The 22,427-nt window shown below is 39.1% G+C and overlaps 1 protein-coding gene across 2 annotated transcripts; it reads left to right on the plus strand.

The window, feature by feature from the left end:
- The first annotated feature begins 630 nt into the window (after positions 1-630).
- On the plus strand, positions 631-21,358 carry grap2a (GRB2 related adaptor protein 2a). Of its 2 annotated transcripts, XM_031732203.2 has the most exons (8): positions 635-937; positions 7,956-8,101; positions 8,180-8,271; positions 8,906-9,025; positions 15,421-15,616; positions 18,767-18,856; positions 19,141-19,257; positions 20,782-21,358. In XM_031732203.2, the coding sequence occupies exons 2-8, from the start codon at positions 8,024-8,026 to the stop codon at positions 20,959-20,961; spliced, it is 873 nt and encodes a 290-aa protein (XP_031588063.1). In that variant the 5' UTR covers positions 635-937; positions 7,956-8,023; the 3' UTR covers positions 20,962-21,358. The 2 variants fall into 2 exon arrangements, with proteins under 2 accessions (XP_031588064.1, XP_031588063.1); XM_031732204.2 differs by lacking the exon at positions 19,141-19,257 and having other exon boundaries at positions 631-937.
- The last annotated feature ends 1,069 nt before the right edge of the window (positions 21,359-22,427 follow it).

Consider the following 22,427-nt stretch of genomic DNA (forward strand, 5'->3'; position numbering starts at 1 on the left):
GGGAATGATCAGGATTAGAAATTAGAACATCAGAGGGACAGCTCAGGTCGGACAGTTTGGAGGCAGCGCTGCAGGTTTGGACATGTACACAGGAGGGTAGTGAATATCCTGGACAAAGGATGTTGAAGCTGGAGCTGACAGACAGAAGGGAAAAGGGAAGACTACAGACAAGATTTACTGATGTAATTCAAATCAATTTTATTTATACAGCCCCAAATCACAACAACAGTCGCCTCAAGGCTCTTTATATTGTAAATTAAACCCTACAATAATACATACAGACAAAAACCCAACAATCATATGACCCCCTATTAGCAAGCACTTTGGCGACAGTGGGAAGGAAAAACTCCCTTTTAACAGGAAGAAACCTCCGGCAGAACCAGGCTCAGGGAGGGGCGGCCATCTGCCGCAACTGGTTGGGGGGAGAGAAGGAAAAGGGGGGGGGGACGTAGTGAAGGAGGCAGATGATCTGATGTGATGACTCCTAAATACTACTACTACTACTAATAATAATAATAATAACAATAGCTCACTTGTTTAATGTTGGGCTCTGATAAATAATAAAAAAAAACATGCTCTTCACCACTCAGAGAGAAGACACGGCGGAACCCGTGGCTTTTATTTTGATAAGGTGGACTGAAGTCGGAGGGAAGGCGTCGCTCTTGGTGCAGCTGCAGCAGCAGAGCGAAGACCACAGTCTGCAGGCGAACGCTGAGCGTGTTTATCTTCCGTCTTCAGTCGACTTCATTCACTCTACTGACCCGTCGGGGAAACTTAATTCAGCACAGAAACGGGACTTTAATTTGATTTTTTTTCCCCGATTAAAAAAAAAAAAGAAGTTTAAAATATGCTGCTGCGCTCAAACTGCGCAGGGAGAAGCGGGCAGGCTTAGAATAATCTCGTCTAAAGTTTGATTCGACTCCAGAGGGGAGGAAAGGTAAGCCGAACCACGATAAATATCAGAAATATTCAAAGCAAAAGCTGTTTGTTAAAAAGACTGAAGTCAGCTCCTGCTCACTGCTCTTCCTCTTTCTCTTTTTCTCAGTTTCTCACTTCTCCATCTCTCATGTTGGTCGCTAAAAAGCAAAATGTGTCGCTTTTAATTTAATATAAAATAAAAACAAATAAAACACAAAACAAGCTCGTTCTTTCAGACTTTTAAATTCAGTTGAATTCATTACTTAAGGCTAAACTTCTGTTGAGGCTCTGACATCTTCTGGTTATTCGTCAGTGCCAGTAAACTCATGGCAGAGCTTCACGCCTGCAGTAAGAATTTCTCGCATTTTCTGCCAGTTTCTCAGCTCTATTTGAATCGCGTTGTTTGTTCCCCATCATGCATGCTTAGAGTACCCCCAGCTTTGGGGAAGTGGTTATAAAAGCTATTGTTGGTGAGAAAGAAAGAGCTAAGTACACCCAGCCTACTTAGCTCATAACTGACATTAATTCATCAGACTTGTGAACAGCTGCTTCTCTGACTGCAGTTGGGTCAGACCTCATGTTAGAGGCCTGTTCCATCTCCTGAGCTGTGGTGAGCACATCCTCCTCTGCAAACACTGCACGAAGCCTGTGTTGAAAGAATGAGCATCAGGAGCCACTTTCTATTTGACAAACAGACTAAAAGTGGAATAAATTCAGTTTCCTCAAGTGTGGAATGTGAATCCAACAGAACGTGTCGAGGTCCAGAAGAAAAATGACAGAAAAAAGTTGTTAATTCAGTGAATATATGCTGCATTTTACTATTGGGTCATAAAAGTGGCTTCAGGTGCAATAGGCAATTTTGCATCATGTTCTGCTTTTAATAAAGCTATCAAAATTCTTATTTTTAAGCATTAGTTGCTAATTTCTCAAAGGAAAACACAGAGACCCTTTGTTATTTAACCGTTTTTAACTTTTCCAAGTTGTGAAGCGTTGACAAATGAGAACATTTATAGAGAAGTTGTAATGTAATCACAGTGTTTGCAGCTAATTAAACTTCCATCAACTCGATGTTTTTTCCCAAATCATTGATCCACCAATCCAACCTTATCCTGTTCCCATTGTGATGATGATACCTCGGCTTTGGGTATCTGCTGATGACAGTTACCATCTTATAGCAGGGTTACATTAATGAGCAGTAGTCCAAACTGGAAACGGGGCTAATATAAAAACGATTAAAAGCAGGTCTGCTTTAAGCTCAGTGTGAGTGTTTAGTGATATTTTAAATGGTCATGCTAGTTTGGCCTGTCCTTGCTCTCAGTGCTGCTGCGAGTACACACGGAGTGGAGCAGACCGAAATAACTAAGGTGAAATCATGTCAATCGAGTTATTTTACTGGAAGTGCAATAAAAGTTTCCCAGGGAGCGAAAAATAGTGACTCAGGTCTTTTGCGGCTACGTTTGTGTGTTTGGCAAACATAGAAAAAAGGCGGCGTCACGAGCGTGAGGCACCTTGTTACCTGTTAGCTTCCTCAGTGCTTTGTTGTGACGTATGAATGATCCACCTTCCCCAGTCAGTACTGGATTAGTATCAAAGCTGCATCCCCAGTTTAGACAGGCCCAAGGTGCCACTTTGGATGGGGAAATTTCACATTTACATTTTATTTTTTTTTCTAATTTATTTTGAATTTTACTCAACAACTTCAGATAAACAGATACTGCGCCACGTGGAAACTAACAGTTTAAGACTCCTTGGAAAGCGGTTCAGCTAAAGAGTTTAATCTAAATACGTATATGAATTTTGATGTAAAACACTCATTTATTTAACATAAAAAGCAAAAGAAAGCGACACAAAACAGCTTTTTGGATGTTTTTTTTTTTAGTTTTGGCTCCTAAAAATGATTAAAAGAAAGACTAAAAGCGAGTTTAAAGGAAAAACTGCTTATACATCTGATGCATCCTTTTACAGGGAACATATTCCTGGGTTAGCTAATAATGCTTCTACACTAGATTTAGTGAATGATTTTAATATTGTTGTGTCTGGTTTTACTTGGAGTTTTCCCATGCTGCAGTCCTCTTTGCTTTAACTACCTGTAACGATTGTACGCCGTGTGATCTTTCTCTACATGTCCACATACTGAACTCCTTAATATCCACTGGTTTATATGGTGGCTTTACAAATTCATGTTTTACATTTGCACCCTTTTGAAACAATAATCATGATGTGCGACAGTTTTTAAAATGAGTAAATTGTACTTTAGTGGCATTTTCTGTAGAGTAAAAAGAATTTCTGAGCAGCATGCAATTTCTCCCAAGTCATTTTTATTTACGGGGCACACAACAAGCAATGCTGAGGAAAACCTTTATAAATATTAATCAATCTCCCATGTACCTAAAAGGTCTGAAAGTAGTCTTGACTCAACAGTGTTTAATTTATAACATCTACGTCTGAGAAGCTTAAAGCAGCAAATTTCTGCCCTAAAATTTAGATTATAAAAATGATTTTGTTTGTTTTCCTCGTCATTGAAGATGATTGATAATTTCTCAATCAGTACCCATCAGGATTCCTGATATATTTGATATATTTGCTTCATTACCATCCCAGCAAAGTTGAAGCTTTATTTTTTGAAACTTCTAATTCAGAGAAAGATGTCAGTGACTTTGCACTGCTGATGAAATCTAAGAAGTTTCAGAGCACCGGTCTGAACTCTTGCATTTGCATGGGTCGCTGCACAGACGCAGTTTATGATGCAGGTGCATCAACATGAGAAAGACGCTTCTGAAAGTTGCAGTTGGTTGCTAGTACTACTGAACAAATGCGTGCAACCTTCTGTTTGCTTTTAGCATTTGGTAAGTATGCTGAAAAAGACACTAATTAAGTTCTAAACTAGTTCAGGTCAGCAATCGAGTTATTTTTAAGCACAACATGCTGAGATTTATCCAGTTTAATCCTCAGATATGGAAACATTTAATGCTTGTGGAAGCTGGAGTTACTGAATTTGAGGCTCTGAAATGCTTCTTTTTTTCCCTCTTTAGTACTAAATAATGTGACTTTTTGGCTAAACATGGCATTTGAAACATTTTTAGGCCACATAAATTCAGACTAATTGAGAAAATAATCAGTCTTGTAAACCATGACCAAACTGGATACAGCAGAGACAACTTTGATGGTCTAAATAAATGAGTACAGAAACGCTTTTAAGGCATATTTGAAACTGTACTAGCAAGCTCTAACCACAAAAGCCCTGGCTGCATACTGGTCAGCGTTTCAGCTGTGCAGCACATAACAAGGGGGTTTCCTGAAGCTGCAGCCTGTTTTAAAAAAACACCTTGAATTGCACCTGTTATTTTTTTTAATGGACAGTTAGTTTGATGAACTAAAATGAACCTTCATTAACTTTAACTCCCCTCGTTTATTCTGTGATTAAAAATCCTTTTAACCATTCGTATTAAAAAAAATTATTTCTTTTTGTCTGAAATCAGCACGTCAGGTTCACTAAAGCAGCGCTCATTGCCACACCGTCGGTGTTGTTCCGAATATTTCATTAAAACATTTCAAACATATACAAAAGTCTGTTTTAGTAGGCAGCATCATTCTTGTATTTGCACCAGGTACTACAGAGCAGCAGAGGTACAGTATTTATAATTATATGTCCACTTTTTGATATTTTTTAGCCACTTTAAATATTTACCCAATACCAAAAGAGAAGTCTTTCAACTTTAGTCTAAGGAGCTTGGAAAGAAAGCGAGTGGACTTAAGTTTCTTGAGGACGTTTCACCGCTCATCTGATCCGTGGCTGTGGTCAGCTGTCAATCCAAAGGTTTCAACTATTTATCTGTGAGTTTTACCCATCGCAACTCTTTAGTTATTACTGAAACAAGAGTTTATCAACTGTTATTTCACAATTTTTAGCTGTTTCAGCTGACAACCTTTGGTTTCTGTTGTGTAATCTAAACCCGCACTGATACTGAATACACAATGAGATAGAAATGATAAAATGATCTCTCTGCCTCCTGGTGTGTCCCAGCTCTGCTAACAAGAGCTTTAACTCTCGCACTGACATCCTGAAATTTCTACGAAAGAGGCCGTGATACAGCTTCAACTCCTCAAACCATGAAATTCTCCAGTCTCGTGAGACTGGATGAAACCACAAACTCAGTTTCTTACTCGTCTTGTTTAGAAACATCAGGTCCAGCTCATCATCGCTCGGCATCTTTCAAGGATTGGTCCATAACTTTAAGCTCATCATTTCAGGTCTAAATCTGTGACTTTTTATTGATGGATGTCAACTGTTTACCCATATCCTTAAGGGTTTCATGGCTTTTAGTTAACCATTTCAATCATTAAAATGGGATTTGCAGTTTTTACAACTGCTAATCTGTGACCTTTAGCTATTCTTTTGCAGTTGTCTTTTTTAGTTGTCATATAAGCAGTAAGGCTTGCAAAGATGACTTATGAGTTGTGACTTAATAAACTGAGGCTTTTAATCTAAAACAATTCAGATATTTTATAAACAAGAAATCAATAACAGAGTCTTTAAAATGATGAAAACTAAATAAGGCATTAACTGAGCTAACAGACCTAATACAACAACACATGAGAAGAAGTTTAGGGTACTTTTCCATCACTTGCAACTCTTCCTCTTATCTCCTCCCAAGGGTATGAGAGAGAGGAAGAAGTGCGAGAACAGACGAGCCGAAGCTGCCAACTGAGAAATCCTTTGACTTTTAGCTAATGTCACTTTTAATGTCAGTTACTTGTGACATAAATAAATTCCACGAAACTTGTTTTCTTTTCGGATCAAGTAAACCTACAAATAGAATCATACACCAGTACCAGTTCTCTTTTTTCTGCACTCTTGTTGATTTCAATCATCATTTGCCATTTTTTTTAAAATCTGGGTTATTCGTGGATTAGTTTTATCTGTTGCTATGATTAATTATGCTATTTCTTTTCTTATATTATCGTTATCTGAACCACATTATCAGACTGTGACGCATGCATTTCATGTGAAAAATAATCAAAATTAAGGTGTGGCTTTGTGTGAGACCACAGCTCAACAAATTTTTTACTGTTACATTTTCAGTCACGTCATAACGGTTTGCATATTCTGTTACGTGCATACATCACTGAGAGATGTATCACGTGACTCCTCAGCTACCACCCAATGACAGGACCCCCCGCCTCTCTTGTTTCACAATTTCCATGTCTAACCGTTATGTGTTGTGTCATAAAACTATTATAATATGGCACTGTGCACATGACTTAAATATTAAATAATTTAACTGTTAATCTGTGATTTATATTTAGCTGTTAATGCATAATTTTTAATGTACCACAATTCAACTGTTAATCCATAACTTTAACCAAATATTTGAACGTTATTTGTATAGTGTCCTTGGATTTTTGAAATGTGCTATATGATTCAGTTATTATCCTTCTTATTACCATCTGATGTTTTGAACTAACTGATGAATCTGTCTGATTAATTCAGCAGTTAATCCCTGATTTTTATTGGGATACTTTAGCTGTTCCATGATGTTCAGTTGAGTAAATCAACTGCTAATCCAGGATTTTGATATGGCTAATTAAGATGTTAATCCCTGTCTTGTATTTGTCTAATTCACATATTAATCATAACTTTTAGGTGAATAATTCAGCTTTTAGTCCTGGATTGTTATCTGACTATTTTGTCTGTTAATCCTTGACTTCAAAATAACTAATTCAGCATTTAATCCAACAACTTTTTTTTTTTTATTCCTTACTTTAGCTACACTTATTTTCAGATTGTTTTTGTCACTTTTAGCTGACTACTTAAAATGTTAATTCCTGTTTTTTATCAGCCAAATGTAGTTGGCAGTTTTCGGCTTTCATTGGATTACTTTAGCTGTTAATCCCAGGATTTACAATGATTAATCCAGTAAACTTTGAACCGTTTATTCCCTGTTTTGGCTACACCTTTTTGTGTGTTGCTTCAGATAACCTAGCTCCTCTATATTGGCTTTTACATACTTCCCTGGCACCTGCAAAAGTACCGCTGGCCTGGAATAACTAGTCTAATTAACAGTAACTGAAGGTTTTAACATCTGAATTTGAGTGAGGTTTCAGACAGCTGTTCATTAATAAAGATAAAAACCATTATAAGGGTTAAAATTTATTTTAAGGCTGTGTGTGGTTTAACAGGTGGCATTTGTTTGCTAGGTTAATATCAATGTTGGGCGTTATGCAGCTCTGTGTCTCTTGTCAGAACTGTGTGTGCTCTACAGCTGCAACGATAGAGCCAGCTTTTTCACGAAAGCTTACCACATCCTTCACTGTGTAACCACAAACAAGCGAAGGTTTTATTCACGTTGGTGGGAAAATAAAATAACCAGCTGTGATGATAACTGCTGTCATGGGATTCAGATCATTAACATTAGATCCACGTTTTAGAGCTCCTTAACTGGAGTTGACCCCTGTCTTCTCATCCTTTCTGTATACGTTTAAATAAACTGTAGGAAATGGAGAAGTGGCGTCTGTGTCTCTCCATAATGTAAAAATGGACGACAAATGAGGTTTTCCAGTTCCTGTTTACTCCTCGCATGTCATTCCCTTGTCTTTATTTCCATGTCCTATAAATGACACGCTGTGCATAAGTATACCAGAGCCCAAGGTGGTGATTTCAAATGTCTTATAAGAAATATTGAGCTCATTAGCACAAAAGGCTAAAAATATGTCGGCACTGCAAGACTGATTGGTTCGTTCCAGGCACAGGGTGCACACTGAAACCCATTATAAAATAAAATAAGTATCATTAGAGTTACTCTTGTAGTCCAAATATAAGTATATGGTGATGGAAGCATAATAACTAACATTTGGAAACAGCTTGAGCTCTTGTGGCTTCCGACAGACACACACCACACTGTCAGTTTAAATAAAATGCTGTTATCTGATTTGCACGTTCAAGTTTCACTGAACTGTTGCTGTCAACTTTTTTCTAACGTGGCATGAACGACCTGGAATGTAAATCACAACTTTGGTGTTTGTCTTCATCCCTGCAGAAAAAGCCCTTTGCCACTTCTCCTTCTTCACGTTCTTCTAAACCTCCCTGAAACTTCAGCCTCTCTCAATGGAAGCCTCAGGAAAGTATGACTTTATCGCAACAGAGGACGAGGAGCTCACCTTCAGAAAGGGTGATTTACTAAAGGTCAGTATATGATTAGATAACGAAGGCATGTTTTCCATTTCCCCCGGCTTGACACATTTTGTTTTCGCTTTTGAACAGATTATAAACGTTGAAGGTGATTGGTGTAAGGCGGAGATGAATGGACGAGAAGGATATGTACCACATAACTACATCGATTTCCAGATTCCGGGGTAAGAGGCGGACCTATAGCCTTGAACTACAAACAGATATCTTTTGAAAATCCAATGGATGTGTAAAAATCGTTCCTTTGTGGGGTCTTGAACTGAGGCGTGAGCTGCAAATTGACTCACGATGCCAATGTTTTTACCCTTTGAGTGGAAAATCTTCAGCGTGTGTGCACTGACACAAAACAACAGAGGCGGAGCGAGGGGCCTGGTGGAAAAGAAGTGAAAATAAGGTTAAAATCAGTGTCGAGAAACACAAATGAATTCAGTTAAGTGTCATAACTTTTGCACAAACTGCTGTGAGAGCTCGTAGTAGGGTTAGAGTTGGGTTCACATCAACTGTTACGACCCGGCTCGAAGTGACCGTAACAAGAGCGGGATGTCACGCGACTTCCCGCGCCCAAACAGACACAGCCACAGCATTGGACAGCATTTAGGCAATTTGAACTTTTTTATTGTTGTGAGTGAGACATTGAGCCTCAATGGGATTACCTGTATAAATAAAGGGTAAATAAAAACGACTAAAACAACATTGGTTCATTCTTGGTTTTAAACTTTTGTAACAATTCCTGGCCGCTTTGTGCAAGAGTGTGAGTGGCTTAGTTTAGATAACCAGCAGCATTGTGGCCTCTGTGTGCAGGTGGTTTAAGGAGGACGCCAGTCGCAGTGCTGCAGAGGACATGCTCAAGTTCAAAACTGTCGGGGAGTTTCTGATCCGAGGGTGCCAAACCTCCCCGGGCGATTTCTCCATTTCTGTCAAGTGAGTAAAGCAATGGGAAGTCTTAAAGTTTGGCTCACAGCTATATTTAGGCTGAAGCTAAACGCGTACTTTAGCGTGCCAACGTGCTGATGTTCAGCATGTTTAACTATGCTTAGTCAACATCTGGTTTGACAGTTAAAGGGGAAGTAAATTATAGAATATTACCGAGTCACTCATTCTGTTTGTTCAGCTCTTTGACAGCATGCTAAACATATTAGTACTTCAGCGTCTTCAACCAGCTTCAAACTGGATATTCGTTTTTTAATTCATAAAACAGTAAAGAAATAGTTTTACATTTGCTTCACATATAGACCAGACGGGGCTAGATCCAGATCCAGAACCATATGGTGTTGTTTTTCAAGAAGAACTCATCACATAACCTGATGTTTTAGCTTCTTTTTCTTTAAAAATGTAAACTGAACATCTCTGAATTTGGATAAAATGAGACAATCGAAAACATCACTTTGGATTTCTGATTACTTTTCTGCTCTTTTTTGACATTTACTTGATTTTTAATGATTAATTCAAGAAAAAGTTGCTAGTTGCACCATGTAATGTGTTATAAAAATTGTGCTAAATCACAAAGTTTTTCATTTGGCTCAGTGGTGAAAGTCTGCTGGTGTCTCATATTGACCGGTTTTATGTGTCATGTAAACGAAGGGAAGATGCTAAAGTTTTGTTTATGTTATGTTTCTACCAAGCGACTGGCTGCAAATGAGGTCAATCTCCAAATACTGTTAAATGATAACTTAACAGTACACCTTCTAAATATGGTCTAAGAAAATAACATTGTAAAAACTGTAACTCAAAATAATTTGTCCAGAAACCAGTGGGTGATGATGCTGTCTGTTTTATTAATAGTTTATGGTTTCAAGCTAAACTTCCAGCTCTGTGTGCTGTTTGAGTGTCACGTTCAAAAATGCCGAATCTTGGGTTTCAGTTGAAACCAAACTTCCTTTTTCCAACTTTGGTAACTAATAAACACCAAGATTTTGCAATGGATGGCACCAGCCACAACACCGAGAGGTTATTTGACCACACTGTCCTTAAAAACAGATGCGTATTCACTATGTAAAGAAGATTTATATAGGGACTTGCAAATACTTCGGATCTTACAGACTCCGTTAACCTATCCCAGAACCCCCACCGCTCCTGGTAGCCTTTTTGGTTTGAACCATAACCGGCTATACACTTATAAAACTGTCTCTTTGGTCCAACTACAGTTCCCATGAAACAGACCAATCGGATTAATATAAAAGTACGTTATATCTGCATTATTTCTCCCAGCCAGCAGAGGGAGACTCGTCTGTTTTTGCAAAAAGACAAGCTGATGAAAAAAATAACCATACTTGTCACTTGAACTATAACCCCAGTGAACATGTTTTTGATGAGTTTATAGTCTCAATGGCTAGTTTCAGGTCTTAGTTAATACTTAAGTCTTATTTCAATACAATACGAGGTTAATTTTGTAACAGGGTATCCTTTGTTTATAAACAAACAGTTAATTAAAAATATCATTAATTAATTGTGGATTTATTTTATTCAAAATCCTATTCAATATGGTTAGTATGGTACTAAATTCTGTGCTGCATGAATTTATTTTATCTGTCAACCGCACCACCAAAGTCAGTGGGCGGGACTAACACTGCTCTAGCCAAAGCCATTGCTTTGCTTTTGGTCAGTGTTTGTTTTATACTAAGTATAAAGAGTTTGAATTTTCATACTTGCTTGTTCCTGCGTGACAAGTACAGTCAGGACTGGAGGACACCTCAGAGTGAGACGGCAGGTTGATAACGTCTGACACTTGTACAGCTTCACTGAGTACTTTACTGCCTTTTTACGCCTCAGCCATAAAAGCCTGACGGGGTATTGTCGTCACCCTGCTGGGTGGGCGGGTGGCCAGCCAGGCGACGTAGACATGAGAGTTTGTGAATGCGATAACTGGAGATTAAAGTAGAGCTGGGCGATAGAACGATAACGATATGTATTGCGAAATAACTTTTTCTCGATAGAAAAATTAAACTATTGCGATAGACCTCATCTCTCTTGTCCTCTTAAAAAAAAAAAAAAAAAAAAAAAAGAACAGCCAATCCAAATTAAGTAGCGCAGAGTCAGACCAATCACAGCCGCGGCGTCGCGTCACGTGACTTGTTACGTACAGCACAAGTGCCAAGGCGCACATGTGTATTTGTTTTTGCAGCCGTGCAGCCCGGGTAATGAAGGAAAGGAGTTTGCCGACTAGAGAAAAATCAACCGAGAGCGTGAGCGAAGGCTATTTCAAGTCTGACAAAAAACAGAGTAGCGCGCACTGTAAATTGTGCCGAAAGCAAGTCTGGAAATACAATAAAGCGGTGCATGCTCAATCTCTGACTGAAAGCACTGATTCGTCATTCGGCTTTTGTCAGACTAAAGTAACTGTTAAAACTGTTTGAAAAGCTAAGCTATACAACAAGGAGAGATTGAGAATTTCCTTTTAGTTCTCAGTTTATTTGATATTGACAAAAGTTAGTCAATTTTGTCTGTTCTTCTGTAAAACAAACTTAAGATTTATTTTTAGAATTAAAATTTTGTTTCTAAGTGGAATTGACAATTTAGTTTTGTCTGTTTCGTTTGTTCTATTTTGAAACTTAAACGCTTTAGCGGCTGCCTTTTGTGTAGTTTGCAATATTTGCCTTTATTTATCTGAAACTGATGTCTCATGTTCCTTAAGTACATCTACCCTGTTGAACTTATTATGGGAAATAAATATTTAAATCAAAACAAGCTGCTGATTATTTCACATTTTACTTGTGAGCAACGGCACATTTAAATCTTACAAATATAGTTATTTGGCTTATATCGTGATATATATCATTATCGCCTGAAATGAAAAAAACATATCGTGATATGAAAAAATCTTATATCGCCCAGCTCTAGATTAAAGCGACTGATACCATCGATGTCTCTACTAAAAATCTTGGATGAGTTCGAATCTCAGTGGCCTCAACCTCAAGGTGAGAGGTCAGAGGGAAAGTTTTCTGAAAATGTAAACACAGTTGGATTAAAAATTCATTTAATTAATTCATTATGTATTTAACACATTTTTTATTTCCAGTTTTAATGAATTAATATTTTGGTAATGTATTTATTTATTTCATTTTGGCACTTTTGAGGCTGCACAGTTATTCATGTGAGGCTATTGTATAGTTTTTTTTTATAAAATGACACACAAAATCTATGTACTTCGTTTATATCAGGGGTGGGGAACTCCAGGCCTCAAGGGCCGGCGTCCTGCAGGTTTTAGACTTGTCTTTGATTCAACACAGCTGATTTTTAAATAGCTAAACTACCTCCTCGACGGCCGTTTATCAATGCCCAAGTACGCGAGTACGTACTCGCGTTCTTGGTGAGTACGTACTCGCCGAGAACGCACGGGAGTAAGTACCCGCCGAGAACGCGAGCACGGACTCGCGATATGTACAATTGGAACACCTGCGTACGTGATGATGTCACAGGTCCGGAGTTTTTACTGCCGTCCCCTCCTAATTTAACTGTGAGTAACATGTCATGAAGCTTAACTTTAATCACAGCCAAACCGGTTTACTCAGGAACAAATAAAACACTGAAATAAACCAAACATTAACATTTAGAAGTGAAACCTCTATTAATAAAAATAGTGTACATGTACATACGTGTACATACCTTAATAAAAACAAGCAGGTGAGATGTTAGAACGCTTTTATTTCTATTTTAGTGGACACTCAATACTATAGACAGCTGCTGGGGTTTCTTTAACCTGAGTAGTGAGAAGTCCGCGAGCGGGGGGGGGGGGGTTGAAAACGATGTGCCGGGAGTCCGCTGTCCCAAGTCCACACCGATGCATGCTCGATAAAACGGGCGGATCGAGAACACATCCGGGACTTTTTCGCGTTCTCGGCTTGATGCGTACTTCGAATTGGAACAGTACTTGGTCTCCGACTGATGACGTATCACGAGTACACGAGAACGCAAGTACGCATATTGATAAACGCCCAACATGTCTTGAAGTTCTCCAGAGGCCTGGTAATGAACTAATCATCTGATAAAGGTGTGTTGACCCAGGGTGAGATCTAAAACCTGCAGGACACCGGCCCTCGAGGCCTGGAGTTGGACACCCCTGGTCTATGCACGCTGTAGACCAAAAAAAAACCAGTCAAGAAAATCACCAAATTGACATTGGAATTGTTTGAATCATTTTAATTTGCATGTGCTTAAGAAAATAATAAGGGTTGTTTTTAAACTGCAAGTGTGATAACATCTATTAAAAGGTCAGTTAGAGTTCCCTAATATTTCGGCGTTACAGTGTCACGCCCTCTGAGCTCTTTCCTCTTTCGCTGGAGATTCTTATTTTTTATCACCAAAGGCAGCTGCAGAATAAACAAGTGAGGCAGAGGTGAAGTCAGTTTATCCTCTCGTGTCCGCTGTCAGACCACCAGCGCAGATTACTCCTTTTAGCTGCTCTGATTACAGGATCTGTCGGGACAGTTTGAAAGACTGTATGTTAGTTATAACACCCGTGAAAAATATCTCCAGTCCTAAACGGTTTCAAGAGTCATGTATTTTAATTTTTCAGTAACCAGTAACAGGTGCTGTCTTTTAGTATGTCCATGGGTTTTTAATGTATACAGTTGTGGTCAGAAGTTTATGTACACTCAGGCTCAGGCATGAATGTCTTGGTGATTTGGGGCTTTTAATGATTTCTTTGAACTATTCGTTTTCCAGGTTGGAATGACTGTACCAAAAACATCTTTATTAACTGTAATAAATGTGATTTGGGTGCACAAGTTTAAGTTTATTGTGGATTTTCTCCAATCCACACAGACTCAAAAGTATACTTACAGGGACATTCAGCCACACTAATGTTTGGTTTAATCTCATTTAGCAAGTTGCACCTCGACCAAACTCTTTTCGTAGCTTCTGGCATAATTATTTCTGGATATCTGACCATTGTTCTTGGAAGAATTGAAAGAGTTTCTTTAAATTTGTTCCAAAACCAGTTTTAATGTGTGTTTGGGATCATTGTTCTCTTGGAGCACCCAATCTTGCCCACGTTTTAACTGTATAGTAGTAAGTTCATTATTACATCCATGTTGTGCAATGTACCATTGGCATTAAATTAGCACCAGAGCGTGATGCTACCACCACCAAACATCCGTACAAACATAATTTGGAAAGAAACTGAATTTTCGGGGACTTCAGCATTGACTTCAGTTTTCAGCTGTAGATCTCTGTATGACTGCAGACTCTGTATAGTTGGGCGGTAGTTTTGCACAATAAATTCGCTGCTTCCTGGGTGTTGACTGAATTTTTGTTGTCATTTGCTTGAAGCAACACATCACAAGCACTGTACATACAGTACCGTATGATTGATCTATTTCTTCTGTGTTTAGCAGCTGTAATAGTAGTGAAAACGCTGGGCACACCTTAAATAAATAATATCCACACTTCAAGTGCCCTTAGGCCTGTTATGTGCCTGGAGTAGAATTATTTTTTTACACTATAAATTGACCCAGTCATGTGCTGAGGGAGTTTTTGTTTGATGTTGTAGTTTTGTGCATCGACCAGCAGAGGACAATCCAGATAAGGAGAGAGGAACCAGTGGGATGAAGGAAACAGGGAGTCATCTGTTATGTAGATGTTCCTGCGCAGTGGCTTTATAAAAGAACGAGAAGCAGAAAAAAACCTCAAGAAATTAAACAAATTTCAACTCCTTCTTTCAGGCCACTGTTTTATAAAAACCTCTGACCAGGATTAGTGCATCAAGGTTTTCTCTTTATAATAAAGGGCCACGAAAGACTCAATTTACTCAATTTTATTTCAGTTAACATCATTTACATAGTCTCACACTTGTTTCAATTTGGAAGTCTGATATGATCAAGGAGAGATCTTTCAGCCTGTCTCTAATCCAGTTTTAAGACCTGATTTACTTCAGTTTGGTCTTTACTGCATATAAATCTGCATATAAGTGGAGGTGATAGATGTGAATCGTCAAATTAGTGTAAAAGTATAGCCAGACTGAAGCTGTATGAGGGGCGAAAAACTGATCTTTTACCACTTTTTAAACCTTTCCTTAATAAAGTCCAAGAGTCTTTAGTCTAAAAACTGTAAAAAAAAAAAAGAAGTAATTTTTGTTCCTTATTAGTTCAAGAAAGGCTTCAAGAATCTGAAGGTTCAGTCTGCTTTTTAGTTAAATGAATAGAAGCCACTTCTCACTGAGGGGAAGCGGTTAGTTCTGACCCTGAAATGTTATCCACATAGTGTTGTGTAATTAAAAATGACCTTTTGATACAAGTAGAAACTTTGCTTTAGGGATTCACACATTATTTAGTCTGTGGGCCATGGATAGTAAAGATCTAAACTTTATCTCTTCTCCTCAGACATGAGAATGACGTCCAGCACTTCAGAGTGATGAGGGACAACAAAGGCCAGTACTTCCTGTGGCAGGAGAAGTTCACCTCCCTCAACAAGCTGGTGGAGTTCTACAAAAGCAACACCATCTCTAAAAGCAGGGTGATTTGCCTCAACGATGGCAGCCTCAACGACGGCAAAGGGTTCCCCTCCCCATCCCAGCCGGTAACGCCTCGAGCATATCTACGGAAATCAAAACCTGATTATAAATTTTACATTTTGCAGAAAGCATACAGTAATGTGTCACACCGAGATAATGGGATAAATGATGTGACAGTTTCTGTGGTATTGCAGAAGGTCAAACCACATTTCAGGTGTCAGGTTCTTTTACAATAAATTTGCAAAAAGATGACGTGTTAAATTTGAGTGTAATGAGAATTTTTTTTCTAGTCATACTGAGAACATTTTTAAGAAAGACTATTTGAAGCCAGCTCTGCAAAATCAGGGAAAATTAGTCTTTAATAGACTGAAAACATGACTTAGAAAACTGATAACCCATGATGATGATCTAAATGCCAAACACTCCAACGATGACATTTTCCAAAAGAACATTTTTACATGTTGATTGCAGAGAAGCTTTTGAACTCTTATTTTTAACCCTCTTGACCTTTAGAGAAGAACTCTCAGAGAATGTCCTGGGCCAAGATGGGCAGCATTAACCTGGCATGCTTTTGTTTTTCGATGGTAGGATAAGCTGGAAAAGCCTAAAAACAAAACTGTGCAGACAGAACTCCACACACAGGGGTCTCCAACTGGCTTCAAATCATAGACTGTGTATAAAACATGATGACACATGAAGGAGCTGACATTTAGAAACCTCAGCGTTAGCGTGCTGGATGCTGTCATACTCGTTTTTTGGAGCTAGAGGTTTCTATATTTAGACATATTTTACTGAGTTTGTTATGCTAGCAAATTGGACTCAGAGGTACCTGCTAATTGTGCTAAGGCTAATAAAATATGAGCTAATTGTGCTAAGGCTGAATATGAGAATTTCTCTTGTCATAACTGAGCCTCACATTATTTATTAAATTATTCCTGTAGAAATGTTCCAAAAGGCACCGACGTTGTACTGTAGCTCGGCAGCTATAGCTAATTTTAAACACTAACCACCTTTGAATGCGCAGTTGGTATCACGGCAGAAACTATCCACAAAGACCAAAACTGCTTTATTGACCACTCTGTAAAATGTTTATTTCTTTTAAAGCTGGACTTGTTGACATGGGACTGTATGGGGATCTACATTTGGGGGCAGCCTTAAGTGGCCATTAGAGGAATTGCAGTTTTCATGCACAGACTTCATAGTTGCGCTCTAGAATTTGCTGCTTTGGTTCAAGCCTCTTTGTAACCACTTAAGCCACTGTGTTAGGGGTGCAGGGGGGAAACTGAGACTGAATCAGATATATAAATGTGCTCAGTTTCACAATGCCTCCCTCCCTATTATTAATAGAGGCCTGTTAATGTTAAAGAAATGCTGTAAAAGTGAAGCAGCTGAATGTGAACGAACATGCGAAGAGGTTTAGCTGAACCCACTGAAAAAAGCGGAATGATCACTTTGTCATTAAAGCTAAGCTGCAGGAAAGCTGTAATGTTTTAAGCCTGTTCAGGCAGAGAGCGAGCGGGAAATACATGAAAAAATTGGAGTATGTTTTTAGTTTATGATTCACTGATAAAAAGCAGAACTGTGACCAGTTGCCCCCCCCCCCCTTGACTGATCATGTAAAAGAGTGTGAAGAGGAAATGAAAGCTAAGAAGGATCAAAGTGATGGAGGGAAACTGTAAAAATCCTGAGAAACTAAAAGCGCAACACAAACCTCTACGCGTCTTATTCGAGTCTTTGAATTCTGCGTCTTTCTGTTGGTAGAGATTTTATAATTAAAATATGTGGACGTACACATTTCCGAGTTCTGGGTTGGACGTTGTCCGAGATTTTGCTCCATGTTGACATGATAGCATCACACAACTGCTTCACACTTGTCGGCTGTGCCTCCGTTATGCAAATCTTTAGTTCCATGATCAGATCCCAAAGGTGCTCGATTAGACTGAGATCTGGTGACTGTGGAGGTCATCTGAAAACAGTGAACCAGACTGAGATGATTTGAGCTTTAGCACGTTACCCTGCAGGAAGCAGCCATCGGAAGACGGGTACACTGTGGTCAAGAAGGGATGGACAGGGTCAGCAAAATACTCAAGAGGACTGTGGTGTTTAAACGATGCTCAGTTGGTACCAAGGGGCCCAAAAGTGTGCCATAAAAATTATCATCACCACCAGTCTGAACCATTGATAACAAGGCAGGATGGATCCATAGGTTTGACCCTAACATCAGGATATTGCAGCAGAAATCGAACTCATCAGACTGGGCACAGTTTTTCCAATCTTTAAGTGTCAAGTTTTGGTGAGCCCGTATAAATCGTAGCCTTAGTTTTGTGTTTTTGGCTGACAGCAGTGGCATGCAGTGATGTGGTTTTCTGCAGCTAAAGCCCAACTGTTTCAAGGTTTGCAGTGTTTTGCATTCAGAGATGCTCTTCTGCATACATTTGTTATAATGAGTGGTCATTTTAGTTGCTGTTGTCTTCCTATCAGCTTGAATCAGTCTGGTCATTCTCCTCTGACCTCTGGCATCAACAAACCATATTCTGATGCTCTGTTTGAACCTCAGCAGGTTGTCTATATGCACTTGTTGCAATGTGATTGGCTGATTAGATATTTGTGTTATAAAGCAGTTAAGGAAGTTTATCTAATAAAGAATAATTCATTCTTTATTAGATAAACCTCCTTGAGGCAACTGTTGTTGTGATTTGGTGCCCTATAAATAAAATTGAATTGAGTTGAACTGAAAGGGAAACCAAAAAATGTTAGCTGGATGTTAGTTTAACCTTTGGTAATAAGTTCTTCATTGATCAACCACTCACGTCTACACTGAAAGCTCAGTAATGTTGGGTCCTCTGATGAAGTAAACCAATTAGATCAATAAATTTGGAGATACTTTTGAGAATGTAATGCACTTTTTTGTGTTTTACTTTGAAAACAATCAAATTTGAAAGCAGCTCATGCTAAAATTGGGCGTTCTTGTTTTAGGAACTTGTTAATTTGTATTTATGATGTTACATAAAGGTTTAAAGATGCACTTTTCTGCTTCAGTCTATTTTAGGAGCTTAAACGTAGACTCATATTACATTACCTGCGGTTGTTCTTGCTTTGAAGTCTCTTTCACTGTAAAAATCAATCATGCATAAGATGAAAAAAGTTAGATTTCTGAACATAAATAGAAATAAAAACTGTATCTTATCTACTTCCTGTTGGCTTCCTTCCTGCAGGTGAAGAGGGGGAGTTTGCCTGAGCAACGTACAACACCAACCTTCAATACGGCGCCACGTCGATCTTCAGACCAGAGTTCCAGCTCGATGGTATGAGCTACAGCTTTTCTTCCTCTCAGCTCTGAAGTCTCTGATAGCAAATAATGTGCAAAGGTTTTAGCCACAAAGATAACAATAGGTTCTTTGTAAAGCGCTGCTTCGCACAGAACTTTAAACCAAGTGCAGGAAACAGAAAAGCAAAATCTAATTTGCCTTTAAAGAGTTGAGACCAAGCTATTTTAGGCGGGGGTGTTCGTAATGTTTTGGCTCATTGTTCTGTGTTGTACAACAAGCAAAAGCAGGAACGTAAAGTGTGTGTTGCTCTCTGCTTTAAGGGCAGAAGACCCGAGCTGGAGGCGCGAGCGCATACGATCGGCCACACAGGAAGAAGCAGTCCTTCTACTTCGGCTCAGCCTCTGAGACGCACCTCTGAAACCTTGCCTCTGCCTCAGGTCAGCCCGGCCGTGCTTTGATGCTTACTGGCTGTGGTAAACACAGGAAACTGTAGACCAGCTAACATCATGTTGATACACTGCGTTTAGCCGGGTGACATCAGCGTTTATTCTAAACTTCAAATAAAACAACATGAAATGAAGTAGATCACAGCTTTAAGATTTTAATAAAAAAATGGAACACATATCTCAGTACTCAGAGTAAATGGTGATAAATATAAACAGTTGTGTGAAAAACTGGGTTTGCAGAGCCATATTTAGCAGCAGCAACTTGAATTGTTGTTTTCTGTATAACTTTCTCGGTCTCTCACTTCGCTGCGGAGGAAATTAAGCCCGCTCGTCTTTACAGAGCTGCTTCAGTTCATTGAGGTTTGCAGGCATTAATTTATACACAGCTCCTCCTGTAAGGTTGCACCACGTTTCAGGCACTGAGAGGTCTGGACTGTGACTGGGCCATTGCAGCACCTCAGTTCTTCTCTTTCCAGCCATTCATGCAGCCGCGTCATTGCGTGACTCAGTCTGAGCCAAGCTTTAGCTATCAGGCAGCATCACATTTGACTCGAGGATACTTTGGTGTACAGAGGAGATGTTTGTGCCGATAACACGTTTGGTTTTGTGCATCATGGTCAAACATCTCCACTTTAGTTTTATCTGTACAACGGATGTCTTGTAGTTTATTCAAATGTAACTTTACAAACTTAAGCCATGCTGCCATGAACAGTATTTCTTCTGGCATCCCTTCCAAACAATCCACACTTGTTCAGTCTTTTTCTAATTGTGCTGTTGTGAACTTTGACCTTTAATATGCTAACTGATACATGTAAAGTCTAAGATTTAGCCTCTTGGGTTTTTTAGCTGTTTCACTGAGCATTGCTGACCTCAGGGGGAAGTCCATGCACCCAGCAGCCAAAATCTCTGCTTTCATCGAAGTGTTGTGCCTCGCCAATGATCAGTAAATTAAGAGCATTTGATTAGCCGCTCCTGGCAGCCGCTTACCCTCTTAAATCCTGTGCAGTCGTTGTGAATGCACTCAGTTTTGTCCTGGGAACATGTTCTTTTTCACAACTGCCTTTACATAGAAGTGAAAAACACGTTTAAGCTCTATTAAAAACTGCAGTCAAATCACACCCACTCAAAGTGTCGCAGTCTAAAGCCACACTTTGCTTATTTTTGAATAACAAACTTTGAGTATCGGTATCAGGATATATCATAGTTTCAATAAACTGTACTGTCTGTGATGTAGAGGAACAGAAACAGAAGTATTTGGCAGTCTGGATGTTTGATCTGTTTTCTGGTAATTCAGAGGAAAAAAGTGCATTTTGGGTAAACTTTAAAGGCTCATTTCACTGTGTGCGATGTGTGGCTGCTAAACACAAGTTACAGCATATGACTTTTTAGCTAATGTTAAAATGCAGAAGTCAGGAAAAAGCAGCAGCTCCTGTTTTGTGTGGGGTAAGAGTCCAGTAAAGGACTCTCACAGCTGTGTCCGTCAGGTATTGATCACTGTTTGGTTTCCACCTGCAGAGACCATCCACGCTGCAGGTGAGGGCGCTCTACAAATTCACCGCAGAGGAAGACGACGAGCTTGAATTTTCCCCCGGCGACATCATCGACGTGCTGGATAACTCCGATGCGTCGTGGTGGAAAGGCAGGCTGAGAGGATCGATTGGGCTGTTTCCCGCAAACTACACAGAGCAGCTGTAAGGAAACGCCATGAGCGATGATTTTAAAACGCCTGCGCGCGTTCAGACTCGATCTGCGGCTGCGTCGGCTCTTGATGAGTTTCTGAACGTGAACCAGCAGGCTTCTGTATGCGCTGCGTGTCAGCCTCCTACCAGAGGACTGAGGCAGTGCAGCTTTATTTACAAAGGAGCAGAGACACCTGCAGGAACTTCCTACAGCTCCCACATGTTCACCTGGCACACAGGAAATGCTGCAAATGATGCCTGAGGATGTTGTTTGTATCATGACGTGTCCGTAAGCATGTTGTCTGAATGCTCGCTGGCCAGGCTGCTGATGAATGGACTGTCTGCTCACTTTTGACACATTTTTATCAAAAAATGTTATTGACTTTTTAAATAAACTTTTTTTTTTATCACCACCTTCATGTTTAAATGATGCTCACTCATAACGAGGGCCTTCTGTGGGGTTTTATCTTATCACATTTTACCTGTGATATTCCTGATATTTATTTGGGTGTTTTTATAGTTTTAAAGGTGAGTTTTTATTTATTTTATGTAAAATTTGATGTTTTATTCTTGGAGTTGGTCTCTGCATGATTCACAAATCAAAATAATCTTTATTTTTTATCTCTTACTGGGCTTTGGTGCAGCTACCAGCCCTGAAATTAGCCATTTTAGCTCCTCCCACTTTAAAGATACATTTTTGTATTTACCCCATGAATTAAACTCTCACCACTAGTGGGCAGTGTGTTACCAGAAAGTTTTTAATGAATCACATTTAACCAGCGTTAATAATGTCACATAATATCATTTTAGAGTCGTAGTAAAAATTATAAAAATGATTTCCACATCCATTTAAACTAGGCAGTGTAAGACCTAAGTGTAACGTCAATACAAAATAAATAAAATGCAGTTGTTAAGAATAAAAAAATAACTTAAAATGTGAAAGTTAAAAAAACAAGGTTGAGGTTCAGAATATTAAAGATGCAGTAAAACCTATAATTATATTTATTAGACCCTGCTGTATAACCGAGTCTTTAACAATAAAAAGAAGAAAAGACTGTTAATGATGTGGTTAAAAAGCCATGAAGCACTAATCGAGCTAACCATAGTCCTTGTGAATCACATATCGACAAAAAGCTAACATAGCAAACATAAACTGTTGCTGCATTTTTTTTTAATTTTTTTTTTATCGTTAATTTCCCAGACTCGGGGCTGGCGGCGATAAAAGTCGCTGTTCTACGACGTCTTCCTCTCCGTCAGTATTTCCTCTTCTTCTTATTGCTGACTGGATGCTACATGCACCCACTGTACCCTCTTGTGGTTCAAATGTGCAAATGCACTGTTTACGTAGCGCTTTTCTCCACAGTTCGAGCACACATTCACACCAGTACTTTTTTCTCTGCTCAAGCACTTTTTTTCACACCTTTACACAGTTCGACATGCAGACAGCCCTACAATATTTAACTTTAGCCGATTTGTCTTCAA

Source organism: Oreochromis aureus, linkage group 4 (assembly GCF_013358895.1).
Source record: "Oreochromis aureus strain Israel breed Guangdong linkage group 4, ZZ_aureus, whole genome shotgun sequence".
In the NCBI taxonomy this organism is placed as follows: domain Eukaryota; kingdom Metazoa; phylum Chordata; class Actinopteri; order Cichliformes; family Cichlidae; genus Oreochromis; species Oreochromis aureus.

What these genes read in the sequence shown, in the direction of transcription:
- grap2a (XM_031732203.2), top strand. Translation starts at nt 8,024, where the DNA reads ATGGAAGCCTCAGGAAAGTATGACTTTATCGCAACAGAGGACGAGGAG. An exon ending in GATTTCTCCATTTCTGTCAA is followed by an intron (nt 9,026 to 15,420) that starts GTGAGTAAAGCA and finishes TCTTCTCCTCAG; the next exon opens with ACATGAGAATGACGTCCAGC. An exon ending in TCCCCTCCCCATCCCAGCCG is followed by an intron (nt 15,617 to 18,766) that starts GTAACGCCTCGA and finishes TCCTTCCTGCAG; the next exon opens with GTGAAGAGGGGGAGTTTGCC.